Source organism: Myodes glareolus, chromosome 9 (genome assembly GCF_982192425.1).
Source record: "Myodes glareolus chromosome 9, mMyoGla1.1, whole genome shotgun sequence".
NCBI lineage: Eukaryota > Metazoa > Chordata > Mammalia > Rodentia > Cricetidae > Myodes > Myodes glareolus.
Window position 1 is genome coordinate 19,928,148 of NC_142034.1, and position 21,192 is coordinate 19,949,339.

Sequence of the window (21,192 nt, forward strand, 5' to 3'; positions counted from 1 at the left end):
TGTGTGTCGTGTCTTCCTTGATCTCTCCATCTAATTAAAAAACATTTATTTTATTCTCTGTGTTTATGTGTGCTTACTAACACACAGACATACACATAAGTAAATCTTTTAAAGAAAAACAAAGCAAAATAAAAACATGGGCTAGGTCAGTTGAGTGGATAAAGGCATGTGCTACCAGTTCTGATGAGTTCAGTCTCCAGGACCCACATCCAGACACAAAGTTGTCCTCTGATCCTACATCCACTGTTGTCATATGTGTGTGCATGTACACACAAATATTAAAAAAACTTATTTCTTTGAATTAGAGACTATCACCTTTACCAGTTTCACTGCAGATTTTGTGTGATAATTTTAAATATTTTTTAAGCTGCAATTTAGAAATATGTAAGAATTTATAGGGTGTAGTGGTACATGCCTGTAATACCAGTTCTGGAGAGGCAGGAACAGCAGGTTCACTGCAAGCCTAGGACAAGGACAATTTCCAGGACAGCTAGGAAACCAGAGGGAAAGAGCCATCTTTACCAGTGGTTCTCACCTTTGTAATGCTGCAGCCCTCTAGCGCAGTTCCTCATGTTATGCTGACTGACCCTCGACCATAAAGTATTTTCATTGCTATTTCATAACAGTAAATTTGCTACTGTTAAGAAATGTAATTTAGCCAGACAATGGTGGCACACGCTTTTTTAATCACTGCTCTGAGGGAGGCAGAGGCAGGCTGTGAGTTCAACGCCAGCCTGGTCTACAGAGAAAGTTCCAGGACAGGATCCAAAGCTACAGAGATACCCTGTCTCGAAAAAGAAACAAACAAAAATTGTAATTTAAATACTTTTTGGACAACTGCTCTATACTATAGAAAATGCCACTAAGGCAAAATTTCAGAAATCTTGTGACAGGACAGCCCCAGCTGGCTTTTGTTATTTAGCTGAGGCTGGTCTTTAACTTCTGATTCTCCTACCTTGACCTCCCAACTAGCCTTAAAAATTTTGTCACTGATGATAGCTTTGACTTTCTGGTCCTCCTGCCCTCACCCCACTAGTGCTGGATTGCAGGCATGCACCACACATGTTTTATATAGTGCCCTGGAGCAACCCAGAGTCTGTCTCCTGAGTACTCTGTAAGCATGCATCCATTTGAACTTTATCCCCAGCCCAGCGTTTGGTTTTCCTTAACAGACCGGTATTTATTAATTTGTGACCACTGTCCTGTAAAGGTCTTCCTAGTTTTTTGTTTTGTTTTGTTTGTTTTGTTTTTTGTTTTTTTTTTTTAATTCAGCAAGGCAAAGTAAGTTTCATCTTTGAAAGAGGTCAGGTGGAATCTTACCTGAATCACAATCACCTACCAATATTCTTATGTGTTAAGAATAAAATTTAAACCAGAATGGCTTTTTCTTTTTTTTTTTTTTTTATTTTCGAGACAGGGTTTCTCTGTGAGTTTTGGTGCCCGTCCTGAAACTAGCTCTAGTAGACCAGGCTGGCCTCGAACTCACAAAGATCCGCCTGCCTCTGCCTCCCGAGTGCTGGGAATAAAGGCGTGCGCCACCACCGCCCAGCCAACCAGAATGGCTCTTATCAGCTAAATGAAATTCATGTGATTTTTTTCAGACAAATAATACATTAGAAATTAACACAAATGTAAAAATGAAACCAAATATTTTCAACAAAGTAATTTATTTTTTTCCTGAGAGACTAAATTCAGTACAATATTTGTTTTCATAACATTCAACATGTGTTATGTCAACCTTAACCACTTTCTATGCAGTGACTGTGGTGGAGTGGTCTAGTTTATTTCACTACCCTCAGTGTAAATTCATTTGGTAGTTCTAAGCATATCAGTGATCAAAATGTTTCTCCCTACAGTTACTCCTGCATTCTCAATCAGTTTCTTCTGAACATCATCTAAAGAAAATTTATTTGGTGTGATTACACTCTTTCTTTTTATATATATACCAGGATTTCTAAAGCTAAGAAAAAACACTAACATTAAAAACATCAGTGTTTCTAGTCAAGGATATTTCAATTAAATTTCATCAGTACATTATATTATCGTTTAACTCATGCTAGAAACTTTAAAACCCAAGATCTTCTGAGTCACATAATATCAACATTTCATATTAACGAATAAATTATTCGGGTTCTAATACAAAGATATTAAGTGATGATAAACAGAAAAAGCCAAGCTTTCAAGTGTTTTTAAAAAATACAGAAACAAACGAATGAACATAACTACACAAAATATACACTAACTAATTGGCAAAACTAAACTAGTTAAAGATTAACCTAAAAAATACATTTTAGAACTTCGTGATACCCTCATCAAAGACAGCAAACTAAGGGTATTAAAACAAGAGTCATTATTTTAGTTACTAGGCATCGAGTCTAAAAGATCCAGATAAAGGAATGTTTTATTTTGATTCAATTAAATACTTTGAAATTGGAAATATTTAATAATTGATAGTATAATTAAAATTTAAAGAATATACACTAATGATTTGAACAGGTTTTATATTCAGTAACTTGCATGGTTTTCACACTGGCACTTTTATCACTAATCTAGGAGAATCAGATGCATTTCCTTCCATATACTTAGGCACTAAGATTTCAAATTTATAAATATGGTAGTATTTTAAATATTAAATTTTACATGAATATTGGGTTTATCCTTGTTTTCCTTGTTTCCTAGGTATTATCCAGTTTCATAAGGAAAATACTTTAAATCACAATCAAAACTTGTCTTGGTTACTAAACTGTAGCCATAATTGGGTTACAGTCACATTATTTGGAATTATACTTACTAAGGCAGAACTAAATGAAACTTATCTCCTAGAAGAATTTCACATTTGCATTTACCTGCACTGAAGAATGGATTTAAGCAATTTTTAGCTGTAAGAGGATCGCTAATTAAATAAACTTGCTATCTTTGACTACTCAGAACTCCTGGAGTAATCAACTTTACCTTTGAGTTCACTTTAAACTGTATCTGATTCATTCCAAGCAGATTTTTAAATAGAAGTTAGACTTCATTGAAGTATTAACTTTAAATCTGAAAGAAAATTAATGTACTGAAAGTTTGACAAGTTCATTAAAAATTTTAGCACATCTTGATACATTTACTTATCAGCTTTTTAACTCTTCCTTCTGCTGGCATTTCCTTAATGCTTATTTGTTTCACCTCTCTGGTTCATTGGATTGCTACTATTTATGCTTTCATGGACTTTATCTTCACAGTTTACTAGATCTTGGAAAGCCTTTTCCATGTCAGCTTGGCCCGATGTACTTGCTGTTTTTGGCAAGGTCATCTGCAGTGCACACCATAGGGTAGTGCGTGCTTTCCGAGTAGCTACACACATCTCTTTAATTGCTGTAGCAAGAGCAAAAACATCTGTAAAATAAATAAAGTTATTTTTTATTATTCACTCAAATACCCCCTACATCTTAAGTCACTCAGTGCTGTTGCTACTAAATGATCAAACTTTTTTTTTTTTGCTTAGATTTACAGTCTAACGCTTTACTCAGCCATTTTACCTATGTTCGTTAATCGCTGTATTCTCTACCAATCATAAAGACATCAGGACTCTATATCCTCTATTTGGAGCCCGAGCAAGAATTTTTACAAAAATGGTGATGGCTAAGCTAATGAAGTACTTTGTTTTTTAAAATACTTAAAAGTATTGTTACTTTCTTTTATCTGTATAGCAATAACTATGCTTTGGTAAAAGAGACTGTATCGTAAGACATATATAATTAAGTGTATAAAATTAACAAAAGAGAACAAAGTACTTTGGGAATAAATAATGTGATCATTTGCTAATTTGTTCTTTAAATAAATATTAATTTTAGAAATCCAATCTTTTGGGCTGGGGAGATGGCTCAGAGGTTAACAGCACTGACTGATCCTCCAGAGATCCTGAGTTCAATTCCCAGCAACCACATGATGGCTCACAACCATCTATAAGAGATCTGGTGCCCTCTTCTGGCCTGCAGGCATCCAATCTGTTAATTTCAAGTATGACTTTATTAATATTCAAATTATTACACTGCTTTATCAAAAGAGTTTGCATTAACATTTGTACCTCTGGGGCTAGAGAGATGGCTCAGCAGTTAAGAGCACTGGTTGCCCTTCCAGAGGTCCTGAGTTCAATTCTCAGCAACCACAGGGAGACTCACAACTATAATAGGATATGATGCCCTATTTTATGTATGAACAGTCATACATAAAATAAAAATAAATAAAATATTAAAACAAACCACAAATCATTTGTACCTCTGTCATCTTGGCACCGAGGCACTCCTTGTCTTTGTCGATTTGAAGCATTAACAATTTCATCCTTTCTTCGTGACTGTACAATGTGAATTGACTCCAAGTGTCTATCAAGTGCAGTAGAGATATTAGCATGAAGGGGAGAGCTTCGAAGACGTTCCATTTTGCCTAGTAAAGTCACAACCTGAAGGAAACATTTAAACCTTGATAAGGCAAACGAGTCTTTAATGGAAGACAGCAGAGATGAAAGCAACAATAATTGTTCAGCAAATAAACGAATGCTTACTGTGTCCTAACACTATGCTAGGGGAAAGAAATTAGCTTGTGTATGTTAGTTTTAAAAGTTGGAGTTGATTACTGAGAACAAACAATAATAAAAAAATAAATATTAAACACAGTCATGTTACTGACTGTGCAAAGATAAGATTTGATATGTTTTTTTGGCAAGTCTATAAATAGAGCACTGTTAGTAAGAACCACCTAAAGGAGAATTTGAGTTAAAGGGACAACTACAGCTGGGCGTGATGACATGCACCTTAAACCCAGCACCTGGGAGACAGGCAGGCAGATCTTTGTAAATTCAAGGCCAGCCTAGTTTACAAAGCAAGTTCAAGGACAACCAGGGCTACCTGTCTGGAGCAGGGGAGACATAGACCACACAACAACAACAACAACAACAAAACACCCCACAAAACATAAAGATGACACCAGGGAGATGGATTGTTAAAGTGTGTTTTCATACGAGTTCAAAAACCAAAGTTCAGATCCCCCACACTCATATGTAAATCTTGGCAACCTGCCTATAATACCAGCACTCCACAGACAGAGACAAGATCCCCTGGGCAAACTGGTTAGCTAGATTAGCCAAACTGGTGAGCTATGGGTTCAAGTGAGAGACCCTGCTTCAATAAATACGGTGGGGAGCGAACAAGGAAGATATTCAATACCAACCTCTGGCCTCTACAGGTCCTTGCACATACATACATATTAACCCCCACATGTGGGCCTACAGATGTAAATTACATACATACATATATATGCATGTATATGCATGTAAACCACACTCTCATACATGTGCAAAACTAAAATGTCACTGGGTATGTTTAATTAGTATGGGGAGTATGTTTAATATGCCTAGCATGTTTCAAAATTTAAACAGTGCAAATTAAAGAACTTTTTGATTAATCAACATGTGACTATCAAGTAAGTAGAATAATTATCATTGGAAACTAATTAACAAGTCTGTTCTCAGTCTTAAATATTTTTCTTCTATTATACACCGGTTAGATCATTGAGGGGTAAATAGATAAAAGGAAAAAAAGTATGCAAAAACTCCAGTGAACTAAAATTTATGTTTCTAAATAGGGAAGGTTCAAAAGGGTAATGGAGGTAAGAAAGACATTGTTTTAATCATGTGGAATCTGGATTTAAGAAATTACTTAAAGGGAAAAGTGGACAAAGAAGGTAATGGGGCAGGTAATGAGCAATGAACAGTAAAATGTATTATGGAAATGTCATAATTTTAATTTTTTAAATATTTTTTAAAGATTTGTTTGTGTGTGTGTGTGTGTGTGTGTGTGTATTCATGTACATGGGGGTTATGTGCATGTGAATGCAGGTGCCCTTGGAAGTCAGAAAAGGGGACTGGATTTCCTGTTGTTGGAATTGATGGATATGCTGGCTTATGAGGGTGCTGTGAACTGAACTTGAGTCTTTTTCAAGGACAACACATGCTCTTAACCACTGAATCACCTCTCCAGCTCCTACACATTTTTCTATGTATGTATGTGGATATACATATGCATGACCCCATTATGTTAAAATTCAGGTAATAACCTACAGGAGTTGGTTTTCTTCTTACACCCACCATGTGGGTTCTAGAGATCAAATTTAGGTCATCAACCTTGGCATTAAGCACCTTTACACACTGAGCCGTCTTTCATGCTTTAAAGCACTTTAAAGTGTTGGATTTTAAAACTATTCTTTCCATTGGGGATTATTTGCCAAGATGAGTTTGAAGTGGGATTCTTTTTTAAAAAAATTTATTTTTTATTTATTTTTTCAAGACAGGGTTTGTCTATCCATCCAACAGTCCTAGCTGTCATGGAACTCGCTCTTGTACACCAGGCTGGTCTCGAACTCACAGAGATCCGCCTGCCTCTGCCTCCCGAGTGCTGGGATTAAAGGCTTGCACTACCACCGCCCAGCTGAAGTAGGATTCTTTTTTTTTTTAATTTATTTATTATGTGTGTAGTGTTCTGGGCACCAGATCTCATTATAGATGAGTGTGAGCCATCATGTGGTTGCTGGGAATTGAATTCAGGACCTCCAGAACAACAGTCAGTTCTCTTAACCTCTGAGCCATCTCTCCATCCCTGAAGTAGGATTTTTTAAATTACTAAAATATTATGTTATGGTGCTGAGGATGAAACTCAAGGACTTCACACATTAGGGATAAGTGTTTGACACTGATGGACAGCTATCTCTAGCCCACTCAAATTACTTACTAAATGATTACAAATTAAAAGACTAAATAGAACTATTCTTGCCTTTCTCTAATATTCATCATAGTTATAGAACCAAAGATGAATGTATTTGAGTTGTATTGGAGATTGAGTTGTGTTGGGGAGGTGGCTCAGTCAGTAAAGTGCTAGCTGAGCAAGCATGCAACCCTGAGTTCAGAACCCCAGCACTCCTGCTTTTTATTTTTATTTTTTAATGTTTTTTCTTAAAGCCAAACACAGTGGTGTGTACCTGTAATTCCAGTGCTGAGGAAGTGGAGACAAGAGAATACCTAAGTTTTGCTAGTAAACTAATCTAATTTGAATCCTAACTGGTCTTAATAATAAAAATCTCAAGTCAGATATTAGGGGGTGAAAGCTGAAAGATCAGAGAAGCAAAGCAGCCAGCCACTAGCTCTTACCTCTACAAAATCCTCAGACTGTCTCTACAAGTACTCAGACTGAATGCCTTGAGCTCCTGTCTCCTCCTGCCTTATATTCCTCTCTCTGGCCAACCAAATCCTTTCCTGGCTCCACCTCCCTAGTGTTGGGATTAAAGGTCTGTGACTCCCAAGTACTGGCATTAAAGGTATGAGACATCACCATCTGGCTCTGTTTCTCTTTGAGACTGGATCAATCTAGTGTAGCCCAGGGTGGTCTTGAACTCAACAGAGATCCGTTTACCTCTTCCTCCCGAGTGCCTAGTCTCTATGGCTAACTAGTGGCTTGCTCCACACTCTGATCCTCAGGCAAGCTTTGTTATAGCACAAATAAAATATCACCACAGAACTAGCCTAGATAAATCAGTGAGCTCCAGGTTCAGTGACTCAAAAAATTGAGGTGGAAAGCAATTAAGGAAGACACCCAGTGTCGACCTGTGGCCTCAATATCCATACACACACACATACACATACACATACACACACACACACACACACACACACACACACACACTAATTTTTTCAGCTATATGTAAGTGATTTTACAGTGTTTTTTGTTTGTCTTGAACCCAGGTTGTTCTCAGACTCACTAATATAACTGAGGCTGGCCTTAAAACTTTGTCCTCCTGCTTCCACCTCCCAAATGCAGAGATTTCATATGTATGCCATCACACCTGGCTGTAAATGTGATAATAAAATTCTTCACAACTCTAACTTGCTAAACTCCTTTAAATTTTTATCAAGTAATTTAAAAAAGACCATTATTGGACGTTTTTACAGCTTACTCTGGCTTGTTCTCGAAGTTCATCCACAATTAAGCGATCAACTCTAGATGGGTTGGAAGTCAATCTTGGAATTGGAGTATTATTAGTACTGGATACTTTTTTTCCTGGATAATTCTTGGCAAGGGCTAATTCAGTCTGTAAAATAATTTTTAGATACTAGATTTTAAAAAGTGGATAATATCTTTCACAGCTTTAAGAAACAGAAAAATTTTCCCTTTAAATAAAATTGTTTGGGTATCAAAATACAACTAATATAAACAACATTCATATGCTAACTTAGAAAATGAAAAACTGAGCTGGGCAGTGGTGGTACACACCTTTAATCCCAGCACCTGACAGGAAGAAGCAGGAGGATCTCTATGTTTGAGGCCAGCCTGATCTACAGAGCGAGTTCCAGGACAACCAGAGCTACACAGAGAAACCCTGTCTCAAAAAAATAAAACAACAAAAAAAGATAAACCCAAATATAAATCACAATACCATAATATTTTCCCCATATTTATATACACTTTAATATTCTCCAACAATTTAATACTTTAAAAAAGAAAATCTACTTCATAGAAAATTTTAAAAGAGTTCAGATTAACGATTGTTTCAAAACCCTGGTCTTTCTATCTTTAAATGACCCAGCTAAGTCCTTACATCAATGGTATAATTTAAATACATCACAGAATTCAGCTTAGAAATAAATACTCTTAAACCACACTGGGTAAACAAAGACAAGCAGATGGAACACACTGTTACTTCTACATGAATAGTTCTGTGATACCTTTTTTCTCTCTTTTTCCAATGCTCTCCATTGTTCATAGCACTCTTCTAGACGAATATGAAGTTCACTAGCTGGTCCACTGCGGGTTTTAATTGGTCTTTGAAATCCAAACGTTGGCACAAAACCAGAAAAGGAATTATCACCATACATCATATCATTAAAATAAGGATATAAATGGCTTAAGTCATCATAAGAAAACAAATCATAGGAATCCAACAGTGGAACAACTGAGTGGCCAAATGGGTGGGTAGATCTTAGGGGAAACCCATTTGAACCAAGTTGTTGAAACCCCTGATTATGTCGTAAATCTCCCATCATATAATTATTAGAAAAGCATGAGGCCTGTGTGCGATTCACACGGCTATTTATATTGCTGTCTCCACTTCCTTGTCTGTGGCTATTAAAATGACCCTGTGACTCTAACAGATCTTGATATGCATTTTGTGGTAACCCATCAAAATGCTTTGGGATGTCTTCAGGATCATAATGTCCACTTTGGGGCTTGGCCTGAAAATTATGTTTGTTTACATTTTCTATTATCCCATACTGTGATGCTGAATAGCTATCACAAAATCCATTCGGCTGCTTTATTTTTTTCTCTGTAACCGATTCAAAGAGATTGTCTTCTCCAGTTTTTGTTAGTCCTTCCATGTGATTCACAGATTGAATTCTTTCTGCACCATTGTAACTAAAATCAAAACTAGAAAATGCTGAAGGGTTTTCTTGGCAATACTTCTGAAATAAATTGCTATTTGAGGTTAAATTTGTAGATGATAGTTGGGGGAAATCTGAAGAATGGCTAGAACCTTTTGAAGCTGCACTTAAATGACTATTTAATTTCATCAAGTTACCTTGATTTCGATATGGAATAGGAAGGTTATTTTTTGTTTGAACATTTATCCAAGTTGGTCTGTTTAAGCTGATACCTCCTGAAGATGTTGCTGAATTTGAGAATAAATTCACTGATTTAAAATATTCAGAATTTAGAGGATCAGGCTTAGCAAATTGTTGTTTTTCAGTGACATTAGCAAAATCATTATTAGCTGGACAAGCTGTGTGAGACTTTAGTCCATATTCTGATTTTAAGCCAAAATCAGCAGTGAATGTTGCTTCCTTTGCAAACTGTTTTTCTGTCAGATGTGGTGTTGTTTTCGGAAATGCAAAATTCTGTTGGTCAGGTATTGTCTCCTCCATTTTTTTCTGATTTGCTGGTTTCACTTGAAATAACTTTGTATAGGCTTCTGCTTCCACAGTTGGTGTTTCAGGTGTACCATTGGCTAATTTTTTACCATCTTGAACATTAAAATTTGAACATTTGTTAAGCTTTGCCTTATTAGGATGAGCATATTCTGGGTATCTACAATAATCAGCATTTTCATTATATCTATTGAATTGGGAAAGAAATATCTCTGCCCTTTTATGCTGCAATGGTGTTTCAAGACCTTTAGCACATATTTTCTCTCTTCCATAAGAGTAAGTATCAATTCCTGATTCTTTCATGATATCAGACAGACCTGTTTGTGGTGTAAAACAGTTTTTGATAAATGGATATTCTTGGAAAGTTGCCTTAACTGTATCATTTGTCTGAATATTGTAACAATTAGAATGATCACTTCTTGAGAGGTACAACCATTGTTCTTCAAGGTCTAAACCGGTATATCCATGATAAAGTTCATCTATTTTTTGTTGTGGTGTGAGATTATTATTATGCAAGTATTGCTTTTCCACTGCTGACACAGATTCACCACTATAAAAAGCTTGCTGAGAGATAGTTGTATCTATTGGCCTTTTGGTTTCTGTTAAGAGGTCATGGTGATCTACAAATCTGCTTGTGTTCATTGGCCAAACTGACTTTAAATTGGAGGAGCAGGTCCTAGAACAAGTAAACACATTTAATTACAATTTAAGTCTTAGAGATTTATTGCCTCTGTAAACATTAGGGAAGATTCAAAAAACAAAACAAAACAAAAACCATTTCTCTTACCCAACACCACAAATCTTTCCCAACCTTTTCTTTTCTTTTTTAAAGACTTATTTATTATGTATACAGTATTCTGTCTGCATGGATGCCTACGGGTCAGAAGAGGGTACCAGATCTCATACAAATGGTTGTGAGCTACCATGTGGTTGCTGGGAATTGAACTCAAGACCTCTGGAAGAGCAGCCAGTGCTCTTAACCACTGAGTCATCTCTCCAGCCTCCCCTCAACCTTTTCTTATAAACTATCACTGCTTCCAAACAAGTCAATCATACGGAATGTGCTATCTACTCTAAGAGTTGTGTGCCAGGGGCTGGAGAGATGGCTTAGAAATTAAGAGCACTGGCAGCTCTTCCCAGTAACCACATGGTGGCTCACAACCATCTATAATGAGATCTCGTGACATCTTCTGGCCTGCAGGAATAAATGCAGACAGACACTGTACACATAATAAATAAATCTTTTTAAAAAAAGGAGTTGTGTGTCAAATAAATGTGAAGCAGTAACAGAACATAGTGGCATAGTGATGCTGGTGTAAACAAGTTTACTGCACTGCTAGTTGTTTAATAGTATATGACACAGCTATGTGTAATATATAATATTAGGTGATGATAATGACTATGTTACTAGTTTATGCACTTACTGTAGTATACTTAAATTTTTCAGATTTGTCTTTGTTATTTTTAATTATGTTTATGTGTATGTATCTGCATGTGGGTATGTCCATGTGTGTTGTTTCCTCAGAGGTCAAAGGCATTAAATCCTCTAAAGCTGAAGATACAAAAGGTGATGAACCATCTCATATGGATGCTGAAGAATGAACTTAGATTCGTTGAAAGAACAGCAAGTACTCTTAACCACTGTGGCATCTTTCCAGCACCTCTATATTTTTATTGTCTTTTATTTAAAAAAAAGTTAACTGTAAAATGGTCATTACACTAGCAGCAGCCCTATGTATTTTATGGTTACACTGTCTCTCATCTCTCTTTGACTTTTGTTTGTATATTTGTAGACAGTGTCTTGTTATACAGCCAAAGCCAACTTCAAATACTTAAACCCTCTAGGTAGCCCAGGATGGCCTTCTACTCTGGATTGTACTCTTCAGCCCAAACTGAGATTACAGACATGTGCACCCACTCAGACCACTTCACAGTTACTGTGTCTTTTGACTATATCAAGAAGTTACACTGAATGGTTGGCCTATACCATTTAGCTTTGGGTAAGGGCTATTCCAGTAACAGTGAAATAGTTTAATAATGCATTTCTTGGAACCTGTCACCATCATTAAGCAGTGCATGAGTATATGCATTTTAATTTTAATATCTTCACCACACTTTTCCAAAAGTCATTAACCAAGGTCTGAGGTGGTCTTTAGGGTCTTACATGAATTGTTTAAACTAAGCAGATAGTAAGTTTTTCCTTTGAATAGATTATTATATAATTCAAAAGTGTGTTTTTAAATTTTTAATGAAAAAAGATGTGTCTTGCTTAAAATATTTTTGAACCTAAGTATTTCAACTGGTTACACATGTATGACATATTTTCTTATTAATAGGGCACTTGGGTACTATGGACTCCACACCCATTTAAAACAATTAGAACATTTTAAAACCTCTACTGCATGAATAAAATCTGTATGTATTTCTGCACTGAGTTTTATCCTTCAAGGTCTAAGTTTAATGCTTCTTGGAACTTATGTTCTGAAGCCAAACTTTAGCTCATGAACTCAAGGGAAATAACTATGAATTATGCAACAGTATTTTTTCAAATCAACATTTTTAAGCAAATAAAATATTAGAATGAACTTTCAATTGTATGGAAAGTTCTTCAGCAAAATCAAGGCTCCTAGAAACAAATACTTTAAAATACCTACTATTCTATGATCCACTGTTAAATAAAAATAAAATTTAGAAAAGAAGGTAACCTAATATATGTCAATGAAAAGGTCCATTATACACTATAAAGCTTATATACTAACCCTTCAGCAAAATATGGCTGTGATTTATCCTGTTCTTCCAAAATGTTAGACACAAGTCCATATAAGTCTGTTTCACTGCCATAGTCATTTCTTTCGGTCTGAATCCTAAAAATGAATATCATATATAAACGATCTTATTTATTAAAATCAATTTCTCCTTCCATACATATTCCATTCTTTTTCTTTCTTATTCATTTTTCTTTCATGGTGCTAAAGATCAAAACAGGACCTCATTCATGCTAGACAAGTATTCTAATCCTGAGTTACATTTCCATCCCCTCTTATCATCTTTCCTGTAAAATACTTAGAATGACTCTATACATCATTTCAAACAAGGAAAAGACAAGAACATTTTCAAAGTTTAGTATATTATCTAGCATACATAAATATTTCTCCATTTCAAATCCTATGTCTAGTTTACATAATGTTTATTTTTCATTTCTCTATAACATATGCTATTAAGTGACCAAGACACAAATTTCTGACTTAGCGTGTTAAAAAAAAATGCTTAGTACCACACCTGAAAGTATGTCTAGTTCAATTATACATCATTCTAAACCTGTTAAGTTTTTTTATTTGTTATTTGAAAACTAAATAAAGATGAGCTAGTGGCACACTGCTTCAATGCCAGCACTCTGGGGGTGGAGGAAGGCAGACATCTATGACTTCAAGCCTAGTCTGGTCTACATAGTAATTCCAGAGCAGCCAGGATTAAGTAGAGAGAGGGTCTCAGAACAACAAAAACTTGTTTGAGGCCAGCTTAGGTAACCTGCCTGAACCAACAAGAGATAATATATTTTTCTTTCCAACACTTCAGATTGGTGGGATATTTTAGAATTTAAAATATATTTGGCTAACACTAAATATTTAATTGAGAAAGGTAAACATTAGTAATCATCTAGTTATCTGTTGAATGGATAATAATTTGAAGTATTAAAATTATATTACAAGAATATGTGACTTACAAACTGAACAAACACTGGTGCCATCAAATCCAATACTCTTTTCCACTACACAGTATAAATTTATATATACAATGTTAATTTATAAAGATTCAATATGAAATTCTCTTTGTATATATAGATCTAGAAAATTTTTGATTCAATATTTGCCAAACCATTAATATTTATCATCGTGGAAGAAAAGACAGATTGGTCAAGATAACATTTCACTTTTCTTTTTTATTTTATTTATTTATTTTTGGTTTTTCAAGACAGGGTTTCTCTGTGGCTTTGGAGCCTGTCCTTGTTTCACTTTAACACAAATTTCTGAGAAGTTTGAATTCTCTCTCTCTCTCTCTCTTTTGACATGTACATCACTGTGGCTCTGGCTTTTCTGGAGCTCACTATGTAGACCTGGCTAGCCTTGAACTCACAGAAATCTGCCTATCTCTGCCTCCTAAGTGCTGGGATTTAAGGACTGTGCCACAACACCTGGCCCTTGAATTTTTTAATGGTATCTATTATCTATTGACTTCAATTATTTTTGAAGAATTGTGTATTATATAGTCTAATATTGCATTACCTATAGCTTTAATTTTTCAATGTTTTTAATTAGTAGGATTCAACAAATATCTGCTTCCTTCTTAAACTGAAGATGCATCAAACTTCCATTAATAGCTCTCTCATATGTAATTAAAATAAATGTAAAACATCACTCCTAAGCTAATCCTTCTAACAGTTTTCTGTAATGTTATGTATATATGTTTCTATATATTTTATATTTTTGGTTATGAGCCTAGTCTTTAATGACTGATCCATCTCTCTAGCCCATACATACACACACACTTATATGTGTATATACACACATGTGTATATATATGAATACCAGACTGTCCTTGAACCCAGAGTTCAAGGATTAAAGGCAAGTACCATCACACCTGGCCTTGCTCTCTTTTTTAATTTTCACTTGCAAGTCCCTAGTATGTTATTATTGTTGTTATCTTAATTACTTGCAAGATTAAATAATATTCACTGTATTAGTTCTATTTCCCCAAGTAAATGAATATTTGGCATGTAGTAAGCTCTTATCGTTTGCAGGATAGAAAATACTTTAAAAGTTTCATATTGCATAAAACACTACTTGTTGTATAAGGAAAACCAGTGAAAACTTAAAATTGGATAAAAATTAGATCTAAATAGTTAAAAATTTGTATTTATGTAAGGATTTTATGAGTATAAGTGCTTTATCTGCATGTAGGCCTGCATTCCAGAAGAGAGCATCAGCCCCCATTACAGATGGTTGTGAGCTGCCATATGGTTGCTGGGAATTGAACTCAGAATCACTGGAAGAGCAGCCAGTGCAACAACTGAGCCATCTCTCCAGTTCCCTAACCCTAAACATTTTAAGTTTAATTACATTTAGGGTTAGCAAGAAGGCTCAGTGGGAAAAGGTGCTTACCACAAAGCCTGAGCTCCATCCCTAGGGCCTGCATGGTAGAAGAGAACCAACTCTCTCAAGTTGTCCTCTGACTTCTATGTCCTATGACTTCTATACCACACATGGGTGCACATACAAACACATTTCTTAAATATTAAAGATATTATCTTTAAAAAGAAGAACGTAAGAAGCCTGTGTTTTGGGGCCTGAGAAGTGGTTCAGTGCTGAAGAACACTTGTTGCTCTTATAGAGGACTCAGGTTCAGTTATCAGCACCCACAGAAAATAATCTAAAAATCTTTTTAAAGAAATTTGAGACTAAGTATTACCACAATCCCAGCACTCAAGAGGTAAAGGCAGAAAAACAACAAATAAGTAATGAATCACTGTCTAAAAACATTAACTAAAAATTATACACAAATAACTGCCTGGTTTAAGCTTTCTTAAAACTTTGATGAAGATAAAATTATATTCTGACTATATTAAAATAGAAAAGAAAGAAATCCAATAAACTTTGATCGTTATGAAATCATACTTAAAAAAAAACCCAACCATTTAGCCTGAGAAAACTATTCATATTTACCTGTTCTTTACACTGATCTGAGAACTAGAAGGTTGTTTAATATCATCTCCGTAAGTAGACCACGGCGCGTAGAAGAGTGAGGAGTCTATAGAGCTTGCGTACTCTGTTGATGAAGAGAGTGGAGTGCAGGTCTGTCTTAGGTCTACATTGTCTTCATTCTAAAATTTTAAAGAAATTTTTGTACATCAGAGAGACCAAAATTTCATTTATTGGAGAGTATTAGGAAAATAATAAGAAAACATAATAATGCAGGCATTACAACATTCAACTTTAGAACATAATTATCTTAGCTACTCAGGAACTCTGCCAAAAGCTGGAATATAAACCTTTGTTGGCTATTACAGTCGACTGAAATGCCTCAACTCTGCTACCACACTGATGCTGAGCAACTACAGACGTTATGTAAACAAATGAACATGTTTGTGTTGCAATAAATTTTTATATACAAAAAGTTATTGATCAGATCTAGAGCTTTTGTTAAACTAAAGATAAAATCTCCATTAATAGCTCCCTTATATTAGAAACAAGGGGATCGGCAGGTGAAATGGATCAGAGGGTAAAAGTGCTTGTTCTTGAAAGCCTGCTGGACTTGAGTTCTATATCTGGAACCCACAATGGAAGAACAAAACTCCAAAAGTCCAAAACACCTCTATAAGTGTGCCATAGAATGTGTGCACTTATACTCACATGTACACATTATATATAATAATTTTAATATTAATGTTATTTTAAGTTAGAAAATAGAAAAAGACATCATTCCTTTAGGTTTCTTTCTCTTTGCAACAACCTATTGATAGCTATAATTGCTGTAGATCTAATATTATAAACACAGAAGACTTTGCATAGATAGTAGTATTATTTTAAGTAAATTATACACAAAATTCACTTTTTTTCCTAGATAGAGAATCATGTAGTCCAGACTGGCCTTGAACTCACCAAAAATGGCCTAAAATTTTTGATCTTCCTTCCTTCATCTCTCAAGATCTGGTATTATAGGAGTGCATCACCATTCAGAGCTTTACAAAATTTATTAAATGGAAAACATACAACTATTTAAAACTCTAATTTTCATATAAATTCCACATACATTATTTTGGTTAGTCAACTTAGGAAATGAATACTCTCTGTTGTTGTTGAGATAGGGTCTTACTCTGTAGCTCAGGCTGGTTTGGAACCCACTTTATAGACCAAGCTGGTCTTGAACTCACAGCAATCCTCCTGTCTCTGATTCCCAAACATTGGGATTACAGGCACAGTCCCACCTGGCTTCTCTATTTTAAAACAAAGAATTGAGTCGAGAAAATAGCTCAGTGGCATAAAACTACCCTATCATCACAAAAAAAAACCACCAAAAAACAAACAAACAAAAAAAACAACCAAAAAACAAGGCTACAGATTACTCAGCAAATACATGATGAAATTAAGCCAAAACTCAAGATCTTACTCCTAACCAAGGTCTTTTCCACAACTTTTGAATTTTGAACCTACTCTGTATTTCCAAGAGATATTGTAAAATAAATAATAAAAAGATAAATATGTCTCAGAAATTTTAAAACTATTACTACAATTAGAAGGAAATACAAGCAGCTGGGTGTAATGGTACTCATCTGCACTCCCAGCACTTGTGAGATGGAGGCAGGACGATTAGTACAAGGTTAGCCTAAACTATATGATGAGTTCAAGACAAACCTGGTCAGTATCAAACTCTGTCTCAAAAACTGAAGATGACCTTGAATGTCTGCTCATTCATTCTCACCTTTCCAGCAGGAGGACTACAGGTCTGTACCACCATACCCACTTTATTCAGTGCTAGGTATCACACTCAGAGCTCTGTGTGTGCTAGGCAAGCACTCTACCAACTAAGCTATAGCCCCAAGTCCAAGCAAGTACTTTTTGATAAAAACAATCAACTAAAATAATATAGTGGGAAATATACGGACTGTTTTCTGTTAAGATATTTATGAAAGTTTGGTAATATTTAAAATATTTGGATAAATGTTAATTGCTTATATACTTCATATAAATAATTAAATGGATTAAAGCCAGCATCACTTAACCTGGGTATGGTGGCCATACCAATACTCTCACCTCTGGAGAAGTGGAGACAGGAAGCTCAAAAGTGCACTGTCATATCCAGCTACATGGCGAGTTAAAGGCCAGTCTGAGTTATGAGACGATTTTAAAAGAGAAAAAGAAGGGCTGGAGAGATGGCTCAGAGGATAAGAGCACTGACTGTTCTTCCAGAAGTCCGGAGTTCAATTCCCAGCAACCACATGGTGGCTCACAACCATCTATGATAAGATCTGGTGCCCTCTTCTGGCATGTGTATACATAATAAATTAATTAATTAAAAAAAAAAGAAAGAAAAAGAAGAGAGAGAAGAAAAGATCCAGGTTCTATATAAGGCATAAATCAAGCTACTGAGCTTCAATTTCTCAACCTGCAAATGGATATATTATAGTAAGTTATAATTCAGATTAAATTATTCCTATGTATTGTTATAACTGAAAGTATACCAATATTGATGACCTGCTTAAAATTTTTCAAATAAAGAGAACTTGGGTTTGGGGATTTAGCTCAGTGGTAGAGCGCTTGCCTAGCATGCGCAAGGCCCTGGGTTCAGTCCTCAGCATTGAGAAAAAAAAGACAAAATAAAGAGAATTTGCAGGGGCCAAGAGAGATGTCTCAGCAGTTAAGGGTATTTGTTGCTCTTGGAGAGGACCCAGTTCAACCCTCAGCCCCCACATGGTGGCTCACAACCTTCTGTAACTCCAATTTCAGGGATGCAGTCCTCATTTGGCCTCCACAGGCAAGCACATTGTGCACATACACACATGCAGATGAAAACACTCATGTACATTAAACAGCAACAAAACAATAAAGAATTTATTCTATGCCTGATTAACAAAACTGTCTTGCCAGGACTTGTGGCACATGCCTTTAACCCCAGCACTTGGGAGACAGATCTCTGAGTTCAAGGCCAGTCTGGACTACAGAGCCCATTCCAAGGCACCCACGGTACACAGGGAAGAGAAACCCTGTCTTGAAAGCCAAAACAAACAAACAAAAAACAAAACAACACATTTCAGTGAGGTAATTAAAGACACAATAAAGAAAATTAAAGGTATAAAATTTTTATATTTTAATTGTTTGAAATTAAAAACTAAAAAAGTGCTTGCAATAAAAGCTTACTATAAAACAATATCTTCTTACTAAATAAGCATGAAATTTCTTACATTACTGATATGTTATATTAAGAACAGGATGGAAATGAGCCAATGAAAAATGTTTTCTTAGGGTGTATGCTATGGTATGTTTGTCACACACACACACACAAAATCTAGTTAAAAATATTTGGGTTCTATATAGGACAATATAAAAGTAATAAAAAATTAAAAACAAAACCCTGTTTCCATGTGGAGCTTTTTCAACATATGTGGGACAAAACTTGTAGCTCTGATGTATAGAACATAGCAAGTGCCATGTCCTGGACTTGAGCTCTTATTTAAAACAAAACAAACAAAAAAACAAAACAAAACAAAAAAGAAGGAAAGGAAAGAAAATTCTTTTTTGGGGCTGAAAAGATGACTCAGTGGTAAGAGCACTGGCTGCTCTTCCAATGGCGGCATACATGTCAGGTGATCTGATGCCCTCTTCTGGTCTCCAGAGGTGGTGCGCTGCCATACACGCTGGAAAAGCTATCATACGTAACAAAATTTTCTTCTTCTTTTTTTTTGTTGTTGTTTTTAAGATTTATTTACTTTCTTTACAGTGTACTGTCTGCATTTGTGCCTAGAGGCCAGAAGAGGGCACCAGATTTCTTTACAGATGGTTGTGAGCCACCATGTGGTTGCTGGGAATTGAACTCAGGACCTCTGGAAGAACAATCAGTGTTCTTAACCTCTGAACCATCTCTCCAGCCCCATAACAAAATTTTCAAAATTAAAAAAAAAATCCTCTCTTATTTCCAAGGCCAGCTGTGTATTATGCAAAATCTATTTAAAATGTTTTCCTCTGAACCAGTTAGATGGCTTTGGGGAGGGGACTATGGTATTTGCTGCTATTTCTGAGGACCTGAGTTCAAAGTCCCGGACTCACATGATGGAGGGCGAGAAATCTCTGAAAAGTCCTCTGACCTCCACATGTACGCCATGCATGTTTCCATCCCACCAAAAATGTAATTTTAAAAATTTGGGTTCTATATATGTAATTTTTTAAATATTAAAAGAAAAAAACCAGTTTCCCCCAGTTTTCTGATTCTGTTCAACTTTTTCAATCTATACAGGACTGGAGTTGTAGCTTGGATGTACCAGGTCCTGGGTTTGAGCTAGAGCACCGACAGGAGGGGAGGGGTGGGTGAAGGGAGAGGGAAGGGCAGGGAAGGGAGGGAGGGGAGGGAGGGGGAAGGGAAGGGAAGGGGCTGGCAGGGAGGGAAGGGAGGTGGTGGCGCATGCCTTTAATCCCAGCACTCGGAAGGCAGAGGCAGGCGGATCTCTTTGAGTTCGAGGCCAGTCTGGTCTACAAGAGCTAGTTCCAGGACAGGCTCCAAAGCTACAAAGAAACCCTGTCTCGAAGAAAAAAGAAAAAAGAAAAGGGAAGGGACGGGAGGGAGGGGCAGGGAGGAACAGGGAGGGGCAGGGAGGGCAGGCGTCGGGTCTGGTCATGGACCTGGGGTTTGTAGCAGTCGTAGAAGGACGTGGAGCCGGTCAGCATCATGCTGTTGAACACGTCGGACAGCCGACTGCTGGTGTCCACGCTGAGGTTCCAGCACCGGTTCGCACCTCCCCGGAACGCCACCTTCGGCTGCTCGGGACAAGGAAACGCCAGGTCACCACCGAGCAGGTCCTGAGGGAACCCTGACTCGGGGGTCCCCGGCTCTCCTCGTTCCCCCCGCCCCGCTGCGCACCAACCCCCTGAAGCCGTCCCTCGACGGCTCTGACAGGCGCCAGCTGCCGCGGGGCCACAGCGCCTCAACGCCACAGCTAGCCAGGCGTCGCCGAGAGACCCGCCTCCCCACCCGCCACCGGCCATCTCCTCAGCGTCGCTCCCGGGGCGCCATCCTCGAAGCCCCGCCGGTTACCTCAGGTCCCTCCCTCAGGCCTTGGGGGTGACGGGGCCGGCAGGTGTCTCCGGAGCTCACCTCCATGAGGGTCCCCCGGTTCCTCCTGGCCGAGCTCCAGCTCCGGAGGGGACGGGGATGAGGGAGGACGTCGAGGCCCGGCTCCCTCAGCCCGCACCCCACCTCGGCGCCGCCTGGAGCCGCTCTGTGGCTGGGGGGCCGAGAGGGTGCGACGGGCGAGGAGCCGTTACATTGCTGTCCGAGCCTCGCGACTAGGCACCGGCCGCCGGCGCCCCGCCCAGCCCACGCCTAGGAGGCCCGGCGCCCCTCATCCCGCACCCCTCATTGGCCCGTCGCCCAGCCAATGGGCGGCCGCCTCCGGGGTCTGTTACCCCCCCCTGGGACAGGGCGAAGAAGGAGCAGTTAGCCGACTTCGCTCAGGGCTTGCTCAGGCCGCTTCGGCG

The 21,192-nt window shown here is 37.4% G+C and overlaps 1 protein-coding gene across 1 annotated transcript; it reads right to left on the reverse strand.

Moving 5' to 3' along the window:
- Window positions 1-1,648: 1,648 nt before the first annotated feature.
- Window positions 1,649-20,900, reverse strand: Meioc (meiosis specific with coiled-coil domain). Its single transcript, XM_085695859.2, has 8 exons — window positions 20,810-20,900; window positions 20,338-20,472; window positions 15,670-15,827; window positions 12,709-12,813; window positions 8,753-10,625; window positions 7,984-8,118; window positions 4,261-4,441; window positions 1,649-3,378 (listed from the first exon to the last, which is right to left on the reverse strand). Exons 1-8 carry the CDS (start codon window positions 20,813-20,815, stop codon window positions 3,149-3,151), a joined length of 2,823 nt encoding a protein of 940 aa, XP_085551985.1. The 5' UTR covers window positions 20,816-20,900; the 3' UTR covers window positions 1,649-3,148.
- Window positions 20,901-21,192: the final 292 nt, after the last annotated feature.

Coding starts and splice junctions, on each gene's coding strand:
- Meioc (XM_085695859.2), bottom strand. Junction 15,828..20,337: donor ACGACTGCTACAAACCCCAG/GTCCATGACCAG, acceptor TTAAAATTTTAG/AATGAAGACAATGTAGACCT. Junction 8,119..8,752: donor TGGAAAAAGAGAGAAAAAAG/GTATCACAGAAC, acceptor ATTATTTTACAG/ACTGAATTAGCCCTTGCCAA.